General features: G+C 43.3%; 1 protein-coding gene across 1 annotated transcript; it reads left to right on the top strand.

The window, feature by feature from the left end:
• Positions 1-60: 60 nt before the first annotated feature.
• On the top strand, positions 61-10464 carry LOC129182305 (stromal membrane-associated protein 1-like). The gene is made up of 10 exons (XM_054778250.1): positions 61-341; positions 692-825; positions 2618-2703; positions 3641-3716; positions 3800-3859; positions 3946-4024; positions 7400-7530; positions 7715-7931; positions 8437-8771; positions 9798-10464. Exons 1-10 carry the CDS (start codon positions 224-226, stop codon positions 9933-9935), a joined length of 1374 nt encoding a protein of 457 aa, XP_054634225.1. The 5' UTR covers positions 61-223; the 3' UTR covers positions 9936-10464.
• Positions 10465-12692: the final 2228 nt, after the last annotated feature.

The following is a 12692-nucleotide window of genomic DNA, read 5'->3' as shown; positions in this document are numbered from 1 at the left end:
TCGTGCGTCACGTGACGTCATCGCGGTCGTCCAATCCTGTGTGGTCGCCGCGTCATCTCGCGAATTCCTGTGGGCGGAGAAGCGATTCCGGTTCCGGGTGTTTTCATACCAGTCGGAGGCGTTCGCTTTCCCGATTATGGTCTTTTATTGGGAACTTTTCTTGACCATCGACGGATTATAGTAGTTATTTTTTAATTCCACAAGTTGAAGTGAAGAAGCGATCATGACGACCCGCTCGGAGAGAGAGAAGGCCCAGAAACTGAATGAGCAGCACCAGGCCATCCTGTCCAAAATGCTCCGAGAGGAAGACAACAAGTACTGTGCCGACTGTGAGGCGAAAGGTGCTATATTTAAACGGTCTAAAATGGTTTATTTTAAACAATTTCCCCCGCGAAAGTGGCCTTTTGCCTCCATTCTCCTGTACATCTTAAAAGCCATTGTAGCATCTGTATTAGCTAAACAAGCGAACTCCAATGTGTGGAACTAGCTTCTTTAGTCAGCTGACACCACGTCCCCTAAAGCTAAACTAAGTGGCTAACTGGTAAGCTAACCCCTTTAATTTACAGTGACTTTTTGTCGTCGGTCTGCTAATACTGAAGGCCAGTCGCCTTTTATCGTGTTCTAAAAAGAATGGAGATATAGTTTTACTTCAGCGTGGTCTGATCCACCGTCCGGTCATGTTTTCCCTCAGGTCCGAGGTGGGCTTCCTGGAACCTGGGAGTATTTATCTGCATCCGGTGTGCAGGCATCCACAGGAACCTCGGTGTGCACATATCCCGAGTGAAATCGGTAAACTTGGACCAATGGACCTCAGATCAAATTCAGGTAGTGTTTCTTTACAAAAAACTACACCATTTCTCTTAGTGTTCTCCCTTATAGTTTATTATTTTCATGTAAGGGTACTGCAACTCCCACAATGCAATGCAAGAACGCGGTAAAGTGCTGTACACTTGAATCATAGTGTTGTATTTACTTAATAACTAGCTCATACTTCCCATATAAGGTTGAATTACCATTGAGGATATTGTTGCTCCACAATGCACACAAACACTTAAAACACACACCTGACCATAAATGTCTCTGATTTGATTGATGTTGTTTAGTATTGTTTGTATAATGGTGTTAACTCAGTGCTTAGTGAAGTGGTAATGTAGACGGTATTCTGCCGGACCAGAAAAAAAACGTCACACATTGTTAATATTTGGTTGACCAGCTTTAGCTTTGATTACAGGACACATTCGCTGTGGCATAGTTTTCCACAAGCTTCTGCAATGTCACATAATTGACATACGTCCGGAGTTGCATTCATTTCTCCCCAGATCTTGTATTCATGCCACTGCAGCACTTACTGCTCGTTGAGAAGAGCCTTCTGTGCTTTCATGTCAGTTACTAAAAGCCATACGTCTCTTCTCCGTATTTGTTGTTTTTTGAACAAGGGTATCTAGGGGGTTCTGATTACTCTCTGTTGCGCAACAAAGCCGCTAAATTGACTCCTCCTCCATTTTCTTCCTTTCTGGCAGACCATGTGCATGATCATGTGTTTATGAGCGAGGGTGAACAGGGATCTCTAAATCTATTTGTTGCGGCCCAAATTGTTTTAAGGCGGGTACTGGTATTGATGACTTGTATTGATGGAATCATTGCTCAGAGACGTTTCCAGTGGTCTGTACTGCAAAAGTGGCTCAGCATACTTGGGCTTTGTGGTCATGATGCACCTCAGCAAAACCTATGTTCCCCAAACAGTGTTGAAACGGTACCACGACGGTGGGTAGCAGTTTACTTTGTCAAGTCCGGTTGTTGGCTTTGTGCTCTGTGCACATCCACGTAAAACATCTTGACCAATGACATTTGCCTTTAACAGAAAAAAAGACGAGGAAAAACTACTCGGCTCCCAACGATGCAAACCCGCTCCTGTCGTTCAAAGAGCCGGCTCTTGGAGCCGATACGTTCACGGCTGACACATCACAACCCTGAAATTCTAACGGTCTTTGTCAGCGCAGCCAGCTCAATCTTGTTCAGTAGTGAATTCATGTTTCCCATGATAATAGAAGGTACCGAAGGCTTGAATCGCCACTTCCTTGCTAGCCTCTTTGCTTTGGTCTTAGCTCCGGCTCTGCAGCCGTGATACAGCTTCTTTACTTCAATGGGTAAACAGGGAACCACACCATTGCGGGACCTCGCTCTTATAGCATGTAAAAATGTGCTTGAAGAAACAAGTCTCGAAGTGGACGAGTCCAAAAAATAATTCACTAGATAACCTGGTCCCAGTCGAAGTTACCATGGTGATCTAGCCACATTACAGTCACCGTGCACCCCTCTGCCAGTGGGAGTTCACGTCTGGACTACGTGGTGGCCGAACTGTTATAATTTGAGCACGATGAATCCTGACGTTGTCATCTTGAAATATAGCTATGCCAGGAAGGAAGGAGGGAAAAATCCATTGATGGAATAACCTGGTCACTCAGTATATTCAGGTTCTTTGGTCACATGACTTAGCTGAATCTCGAGCTGACCAACTACAGCAATCCTAGTCCCAAAGTGTTGACCTGTTTGTGGCCAGGCAGTGTATTTGTGTATGCTTAAATGTCTTTCCTCATCTGTGTTCTCTTTTTCTTAGAGTATACAGGAGATGGGAAACACCAAGGCCAGGCAACGTTATGAAGCCAACCTTCCAGAAAACTTCCGAAGACCTCAAACAGACCAGTATCCTTCACTGTCTGCAGATACCCCAAAGTGGCATTCAGTTTATAAACCCACTGGCCACAACATTAGGTACACCTGTAGAATCCAAGGGCAGCTGACGATAATCGTTATTAAGACCTTTCAGTATGTTGCTATGCATTTATACTAAGCATATTGATCAGCATTGATTTCCTTTATTTTTGGGTATCGGCCGATCCTTACATATGAAACTGATCTTAACTACCCAGCAAAGGTCTGCGTGCCAATGTAGTAAATTGGTATTAAACAGATGTGCAGTAGTAGGATGCGGGAAGTGGTGGTGAGAATGCATCCCCATGCGGGAATAATGCGTGTAGTGCGTACTAATGTCGTGTACTACAGTGCACGTAAACAGTACTTGACTTGGGTGTAAAATAAGTTGTGCTGGAACATGGCCAATGCGCACCATTTTCCAGTCACAAATTGCGTGCCAAGTGCGTAAATTGTGCGTAAACAGAATGCAAACTGTGTGCAATCTCGTCCTCACGCTTTTCATGCGTGCCATCTATAAATGACATGCTTTGCTACAGCAAATTGCGGGACAATGCGGAAGCAAAATGCGTGCAAGTGTAAACATCTACTTAAGGCTAAAGCTAGCCGAAGGAAAGAGCCAAGCAGCAGCCCTCTGTTAGCGCCTATGAGCAGTGAAAAGAGCAAAGCTACTGTAACCGAGGGTTTCGGGGTGCCTCCTGATGAAGTCTGGTGTAAATAAAGGACAGGGGCAATGGCTGCAGGAGGTACGTTCATTCATTTCCGCAGCTTGTCTCTTCAGCAACACTCAATCGATAATCCGCCAGGAAATTGTGATGGGCACACTACTAACTTATATACCCAGCAAAGTGCTTTTGTATTGAACCTCATTTGATTGTGTAACAGCCAGTGTGTGTGTTTACTGATTTTGCCTTAATTCCGACCTCAGAGCAGTTGAATTCTTCATCAGGGATAAATACGAGAAGAAGAAATACTACAGTAAGAATGTGACCAATGGAGGCAGTGTAGGTTTCCTTTCTGTTTTTGTACCTTTGCAATTCTTCACCTCTCTTTTCTGGATTAATTTGACCTGTGTTTATTTCCTCAGCCTAAAGAGTGCAATAAGAAGGAGACAGAGCGAGGCAGCAAGGTGTCATCTTACACCAAGGTACACATTCATACACAAACATCTCCTCAGCTTTCATCAGTGACGCGTTACCCCTACTAATCAACTCTGTTCACTTTTATAATAAGAAAAATGAAGAGTCTAAGCCAGTCCCCAAAATCAGCCCAGTTAAGACATCAGAACCTTCTGTGAACCTACTAGGACTTGGTGAGTATCCATGGTGCTCCTTTTCAATGGCGACTGTGATGAATTGCTTGTAAAATGGCGCATCATTATGTGTGTTTAAGCGTGTGAGACTTAAGCCTGAATATCATAATATGAGTGTGGATTATCAATGTGGCAATATGCACTGCAGTCATCTACCACTTCACTATTTTTGCACCATCTAATCACACTACTTACATAAGATGTTGAAAACTGTGCCTTTACCAGGACAGTGAGGCTCATTTTAAGGAGCTGTTGAGTTTTTATTGTATTTTGTGTCATCCTGAGAGGTTTTCCTTAATATTGGGGACTAAATATTAGAAACAATGACATTTTTCTACCCAGTGGGGCAGTTAACAACATACAGTTTGAAACTGTAAACACTGATGCTGATAACTCTGTCTGCTACGTAAATAGTATGACGTAACAATGAATTAAACAAATAAGAGGAATAGGACACACTAAACATAAACATCAACTGTGGCGGACATCTGGCATTAACAAGAAAGACACATTTTGTGTTCTACAAATTTTTGTTGTCTCGCACAAGTGAAGATTGTTTTTTTTGCTTAGTATTCCATCAAATGCTGTTCACAACCTTTGACAGTGGAAACAGAGTTTTACACCACTACAAAGTATGGCAATAACAGTTGTGACAGATGACTTAATATGACGAGTGTTGGTTTCTTTATGGTGCGTTGTCTCGTTTGTGACACCATGGAGTGCAGTGTTTGTTTGTTGTTTTTTTTTTACATTTGGTGCTACCCCTTAACCTTCACTCATAAACACATTATCATGGGACTGTCTGTGTAGCTCGCCCATACATCGTAACTCTGCTTCTCAACATCAAGGCCACGTCTGCACTAATGCTGATATTTCCAAAACGGTTCTTTTCCCCAACTCTAGTGGTTAAAAAAAATACAAATAAAATCTATCCACACCAGTGGAGTTGGGGGAAAAAATGTCTGTCCAATTAAAACACATGCACCCACTGTCATGCACATGTTGGCCATTCAGAAACCTGAAAAAGCTACCACAAGTGGCTTGGTTGCACATTGTGATGCGTGTGTTCATCATTATAGTAAGATATTGGATGTACAATGATGTGTACATTATCTTTTAAAACCAGCAAACACTTACAGTACATGATGGCCAGGAAACATCATCAGTGTTCTGATCATCGTCACTGGAGTGTGTGTGTGTGTGTGTGTGTGTGTGTGTCTCACTCTCTCTCTCTTACTCTGTGTGTGTGTGTATTTCTGTGTTTGGGCACCCTTAGGGAAACGCACAACCCTGTTTATAAAGACACTAGAGTATTGTGCAGATTACTTTATGCTCTGTATATCCCTGCCAATACAAGCCAGCCAGCAGTTGCAATGGAAGCTGTTGCTTGTATGAAGTTATATCCTGCACCAGAAATGTTGTACCAGTGAATCAGAGAAGATATTTTTTGCAGGAAGTTGAAGTTGCTGACTCAGGTCTCTGATGCTTACACTTGTTGCTGACTTGTAACTTTATTTTGTGAAGTGTTTCAATGTGGCAAACAAGACGGGGTCACTTTGAATTCACTCAAGCAGCAGACCTTATTGTCTTAATGCTTTGTGTTTTTAAATGGGATTCGTGCGTCTTGTGGGAGAATTTTCACTCTTTAGAAAGAGAAAATGTTGGTTTCTATTGTTGTCTTGTGGTCAATGATTTTTAAAAATTATCCTGCTTCTTCACAAATCTGTGTGTCTCGGTTGTCGATAGGGTTATCCTTGAAGTTCCATTTGATTTTTGTTGTTTTATGAACGTGACTTTCCGAAATCTATACAGTTGTCCCTCGCCACATCGCGGTTCAAATTTTGCAGCTTCACCCTATCACGTTTTTTTCAAGCATATATGAATTAGTTTTTCTCCACTGGTGTGGCTCATTTCTTCAAAGAGAAATTCCATTCTCAATATAACACGGACAAACCTCCAGACCGCTTGGCAGCTGGTCACAACAGAATTGAATTTCTCTCTGCATTCATTTCATCAAATTGCAAATGTCTTAGTGCATGTCTCAATGCCTAAGTACAGGTAGCGTACACCTACCACAGCTAACCTACATTTAGCACAATTTCCTGGAGGTGGACATGAGGGATATTTCAATGGTCCTCTGCCGTAGTGACAAAACATCTAAACATTTTGACTTGCAGTGCTCACACAATGCCAAGGGATCGCTGCAATTTAAATGGGAAAGGAATTTAGTTTTGACACGAGTGAACTGTTTTGGGAGAGATACCGTATGAGGTTTTGCAGGTAAGCATCGATGTTGTGCTGAAGCATCCAAGTTATTTTGCTGTTTTGTTGAGAAAGTCCGGTCTGTTTGAATAGATGAGCCAAAGCAGTTGAGAAAGATCTTTGCGTTTTGGTGCCACTCGCTGTTTGTATGGGAAAGCAGATAGTTGAAGCATGAGTGAACAGTTTTGGGGTGTTTTTCATGTCCAGAGAGCCCTAATATAATGTTTGGTAAAAACCGTATTGAGAAGATCATAAACACGATTTCTGTACCATAACAGCGAAAAGATTGTATTTATAAAGAAGTGATCCTACTTCCCTAAAATTGACTTATTTCACAGTCGAATCTGCAGCTAGTTAACCCCGATAAACGAGGAATTACTGTTGGGGTTGGGCATTGTTAGAACTGGAACGATTCCGGTTCAGATTCCGATTCCTCATTTTGATCCCGGTCTCTAAAAATTGTTGATACGATGCTTTTAAGAGGCAGGGTCATAAATGTTTGCACGGTTTAAATGAGGGTGCTAACCACAGATGAAATGTCTGAACTTCTATGAATTGTTTAATGATATTAACTTCTTATCCAAGGGACTATGAATTTCTCACTGGGCTATTTGAAGTATTAAACCATCCGTCCTCCCGTCCTTTATTTACACACAACTTCCACATCAGCTGGCATCCTGAAACCCTTGGTTACATTGGCATGAGACAGATGTCATTTATTGTTTGACTTCCTGAATTCTGATATCTTAGAGGAAGTCCCGACGTAGCGCATCAAAGAAGAGGTAACTGTTATTTGTACACCATGAATGTGTGAACACTAATCAGGTGTATATTGTGTTGCAAATGTTGCACCGAGTTGCCAAACTTTTTAACTGTTGCTTCTTTGCTGGTGCTTGGCGACTTCTTCTTCGTCGGTGTTTGCGACTATTTCTTCATCATCAAAACTCTGAATTGAAATAAAAACATTTGAAAGATCCCGGGAGTATCGGATAGTTCGGCGTGGTTCCCACCGATGTTCAAGACTCGATGCCCAACTCTAATTACTGCAAGTGGTGTTCAACTTGTTTGCTTGTTCTCAAACGGTAAAACAGTTTTCTTGTTGTTCTGTGGTAGACGCACCGGCAGCTGCACCAAGCAACAATGGTGTCACCAGCACCAGCCAGAACAATAACGACCTGGATATATTCGGTCCTATGGTGTCCAACCCCCTACCCTCAACCACGCCGGCAGCTCTGTTTCCTCAGGTAGAGCCAAGAAGCTCATGAACTGTCCACACTTTGCATACAACATTCTGAAATAGAAATGACCCCACATTTATTCACACATCCTTGTCCTCAGTTTGTGGATTATGTAACTGGAGGCCTTGATACTCCGTCAGTTCACCCTCGGCATTGATGGTGGTTAGAGTGATGGTCTTCCTCCTTGTAGGCGAGCTCCAGCACCGTGACAGGAACTCCCACACAAACCCCAGCAGCAGCACTAGGTGGAGCTGTGTCAGGATCTGCACAGGGTGACCTTGATCTGTTTAGTGACAGCAGCAGCAGCAACGCAACTAAGACGGAAGACAGTGCAAAGAAGCCACTGTCCAAGGATTCCATTTTGTCATTGTATGGAACCAACAACATGTCGCAGCAGGCTCCTGCTGGTAAGAGAAAGGTTGCCCCTACTATTACATTCATATGTGTACATTGGGCTGTGCTGCATGCATTCATGTGTGCGTGTTGTTCGTCATCCACCTGTCATGCACCAAGCTGAGCTATGTGGTTTTCTTAGGTTACACCGAAGTTATTCAGATAGAACAATGCTCAGCAACCTTTATGAGCAAAAGAGACATTTTGCCCCCTCTTGAGCTAATCATAAAAATTAGGATTCGCAAAACAGGAGTCGACAAACTTTTTTACAAGCTGTTTTAATCATTTTAACCCATTCAATACCATAGGCGTATTTATACGTTTTTGTAAACCTGTACGCTTGCTCCCAAAGATGTATTTATACGTCTTTTAAGTTTTTTTGCACCAGAGGCAAAAAGAGGTGACGATTCAGGACTTTGTGCACCCTAAACATGAACACCCTAAACATGAACACCCTGTACGTCACAGTACATTAACATTATTATGTCTTTTCTTTTCCATGCCGCCTCCTCCTCCCAGCCAGCATGTTCATGGGCCCCTCTCAGATGCAGTTTCCCGTCCAGACAACTGCTGGTTATCAGGCTTTCCCTGGCATGGGCACAGCCATGCCGCCTACAACCGTCATGGGTGCCATGATGGCACAGAGCGGGGCCGCCATGATGGGGCCCAGTCCGGGAATGATGGTTGGGATGACAGTGCCCAACGGCTTCATGGGAAATGCCCCTGCAAGCGGCGTGATGGGCATGGCCCCCAGAATGATGGCGCCACATGGTGCGATGCCTGCAGGCATGGTGCCTGCTCAGGGCATGTACGCCATCCAGCCTGGTCAACAAGCTCAGTGGAACATGACCCAGGTATCACTACTCTAGCCCAGTGAAATCACCACAGTCCTTCAAGATACCATCTTAAGTTGGTATTTTTGCTCCATTTGAATTTCAGAAGCCTTGTGTCAACTATTACGGATATTCTGAACATGTTATATGCATTTGGGCCGTTCATTCACACACTTTTAGATGATAACAGCATATTTCTAGTCAGTTTACAATGAAGTAGTATACAAAAGCGTTTACTGTGGAGTGGATCCCCACACATTTACAATTGAGCTTCACAGCCCGCAAATTAGTGGATTTTTGGTCAAAATTATTCTTTTTTTTCTCAGGAAATATGCTGTTTTTTTCCAGCAGAAAACACATCTCATTAACCATAACTCACTAATAATTTATAGATATGTGAAAATACAGGTCAAATGTGCAGCATACATGTACCATGGTTCACTGCTGATGTTTTTCATCGATCATTGAGATTTTGCACTTTGTTCGGCGGTCCTTGAACGCGCCATAGTTGTGTGTTGCGACTGGCTACAACGTGACTCCGATTCCATTTGTTAATTGATCGTCATACAGTATCATTCATTAGTGGTGAGTACCTAAACATTTTGTACTTGAAATGCTTTTAAGAAGTGTGTGATAAATTGTTTGTTGGGGGAGGGAAGCACACTGTCTACTTAGACATTTTTATGGGCATGTCAGTTACTCACGTTTTTTGCCATTTGAAAAGTGGGGATCTACCGTACACGGAGTGGCTTGACTTGGCAGCCTTGGGATTTCTCGAGTGCTTCTCAAGCTACAGTGGAAATTGTGACCAATAGAGGGTAGACATGATGTTGTAAATGGAGTTTAGTGTGCCATTGAGAAAAGCCAAAAAGTAACAGTGATAGAAAGAAGCCATTTTAAACATTAGGACTGCTTACCTGTCACAGGTTAGTGTGAGTATGCGCAGTTAAGCTGTCGGTTTAGGAGATACTGTAGGCTGATGGTTGTAGTTGAAGTGCGTGTTTTTTATTGTACCTGTGTTGATTGTGATGTGCCTGCCACCCTCAGATGAGCCAGCAGATGTCAGGGTTGCATCTAAACGGTGCAGCCGGACACATGGCCTTCGGTCAGCCCTCGTCAGCGATGGGTGGCTGGGAAGCCTCGCCTGGACCCAGCCAGACTCTCAGCACACAGCTATGGAAGTGAGCTTTTTAAGTGGCGGATGGACAGCGGGAGAGTGGTTGCAGAACGTGCAAAACAACACTCGCGCTTCTCTGTAGCTCACTATGTATTGAGATCTATTTCCATGATGGACCAGCCTTCAAGAACATGAACATTTGATCTCTACTCCCTCCCTTCTCCTTTCTCTCTCTCTTTCTCTCTGTTGTGTGAGTGGATGGGGAGTTGTACAGGAGTACAGCCTGGCAGTTTCTGCCTGTCGTATGGTTTTTGATCATAACTTTTATTTTCCTTTTTGGAAAAAAAACAAATACAAGGAAATAACAGTCCCAACAAAAATGATAACGGCATATCAGAAAAACTGCAGGACCAGCTACACAAGCTTTTATTGTATCATTATAAGATTATAGGACATTTAAATAAATAGTATTTAACGGGAGAAGACGAGAGTAATACTTCTCCCAAGCGTACAGCGCTGTATAACCTTTTAAAGTACCTGTGGTTCCCCATAAAAAATAAAGACCTATAATAAAAATCTTTGGATGTCATTTTTGCTGACTAATACGTTGAATGGGAAGTATGAGCTACAATCCGCATCAGGTGTGCCCATTACCCCGACCGCGAGCTACCGCTAGATCGTGAAACGTCACTTTGTAGATGTCGTATGTCATCAGTCAGCTGACTGGATCTCCCCTCCTGATTGGCTCTTGCTCTCCCGCAGTGTTTCAAGCTAAACACGGAGAAGTTCATCTTTATGATGGTGATGAGGGATAAACTAGGTGAGCGGCATCTAGAACAAAAGTCATGTGTTCACTTGTAGCGGCTAGTTATGTAGAAGAAGAAGGTGTATTGTTTGATGGCTTTGCTTGGCGTCATGAACTCCATTACAGAAATCAGCGTTTTCTACACGTCCGCTTCTTAAACTATTATGTCATGAGGAAATGGAAAATGTGCCCGTTGCCGAAACCTTTTTAATATGTTGCCTTGACTTCGGCTGCATTGTCTTTTGCATCATCATTTTCGTTTCTTGTATATTGGTAATATTTGATAGCAAATGTTAACTCGATGTCATACATGACGTGTGTCGAATGAACGTTACATAGCTATTTTGACTGACATGTTACCAGTACTTAGGTTATGTACACAACTATTCAGGAATTATGTGCAATTATCTGTATAGCCATATTGAATATAATTACATACGTAATTACATATGTTCATACAACCTATTAAGTTGATTTAAGCCCTGCATGACATTCTCTTACCACTCGGAAGGAGGATGTTGCCATGAAAGGCTCATTGGGTTCATCTGAAAGCCCTCCGAAGAAAAACATCAATGAAACCAGTGATTCATGAACTTCAAAACGGTTTAGAAAGAATTGTGTTACTTTTAGGAAGGGGGGTAAAACCCCTGCTAGCCATGCTGCCGCCACACACAACGGCACTTGATGGCAGTGTCGCATTAACTTTAAAAAGGGTGTGGGAGTGCTGCTGTTTTACATGGAGTGTGACCTGTGTGAGCCGTTTCTCGAGGGAAGTATGATGAAGTACAAGTTAACTGGTGTGGAACGAGCAGTAATGGTCGTTTCCACACCACTGCAATAATAATAGTTCAATCAATACCTCTTTAACAATCACAGGTGGATGGAATCCTATGTACATTGTGCAGGTGCGCCTCATGCATTTTACGAGGAATGTTTGAAAAGTTTGAGCCGCTTTTCCAAGTGCAAGTTCGGTGCAAAAAAGGCAAGTGTTTTCTTTTCACACGGCCATGGCAGTCAAATGTGACGATTTTATCAGAACAAAAGGCTGTAAGTACATAGTACATCTGTGTTTCTCCACCCAGCTCATACTGGGATGTGTTCCAGAACAAACACAATCCAGCTCAGCAAAGGCTTTCACAGGTGGATGTGGTATGCTGTGCGATCCAACCCTTTCTTTGTGTAAACATTGTGTTTATTGATAGCATGCATTGTGTATCAAATCTATCAAAGCTTTTACAAGCAAAGTGCGCCCTGCCCACGTAGGTCTGTCTGTCTTGGTCTTTACTCCTGGGATTAAAAGTGGGTGTGGAACTGGAAACCCGCTCTACCTGTAAAACTGGCACCCACCATCCAGCCTGCACTGCCCAGTCTGCCCTGCATGCTTTGCAGATTCTGATACCAGTGTAGTGTAGTGTAGTGTAGTGTAGTGTAGGAAGGGACAGAATGGGTCTGTTCCTGTGTGTTCATGCTTGGCAAAGCCCAAGTTCTGGTGTGGTCCATTTCTAACTCCCCTCCGCAGCTCAGGGTTAGGGTGAGCCTGCAAAGTTTCACAGTGAGGTCTGATCCCACAGAGCATTTGCAAAGAGGTTAGGCATTCCTCTCCGCTGGTGTGTCAACGCTAACACGGCCCTCGCCATGAGAAGAATGCTCCTCCTCCCCTCCGCTCCAGGACATTCTGACCTTGAGACATTCCTCCCGATGCCGATGTCAGGCACGGCCGATGCATAATTAAGTATGTCACCGATATGAGTTCTGAGTTTCAATTAGGCAAAAATTCCATCTTGACATTTCGCAATGCAGTCAGTTTTTCTGCTCCAGACTTTTGTTTTCCGACAAGGGACGCAAGGGCCGTGTCGCTATGCAGCGCTGAGCAGAAACTCTGACCAATCACAGCAGAGGAGGCGTGATCGGAGATGAGGCTGCGGAATCTGAGCCGGCCAAGAGGAGAAGAATGCAGATTCATCCTGTGCACAACTCGAGATCTATGGTGCGGTCGTGTTATGTGACAAAGGAAGTTGTG

This window comes from Dunckerocampus dactyliophorus, chromosome 6, assembly GCF_027744805.1.
Source record: "Dunckerocampus dactyliophorus isolate RoL2022-P2 chromosome 6, RoL_Ddac_1.1, whole genome shotgun sequence".
Taxonomy (NCBI): Eukaryota; Metazoa; Chordata; class Actinopteri; order Syngnathiformes; family Syngnathidae; genus Dunckerocampus; species Dunckerocampus dactyliophorus.
The sequence above is the reverse complement of the archived record's forward strand: the minus strand, read 5'-3'. Positions and strand labels throughout refer to the sequence as shown.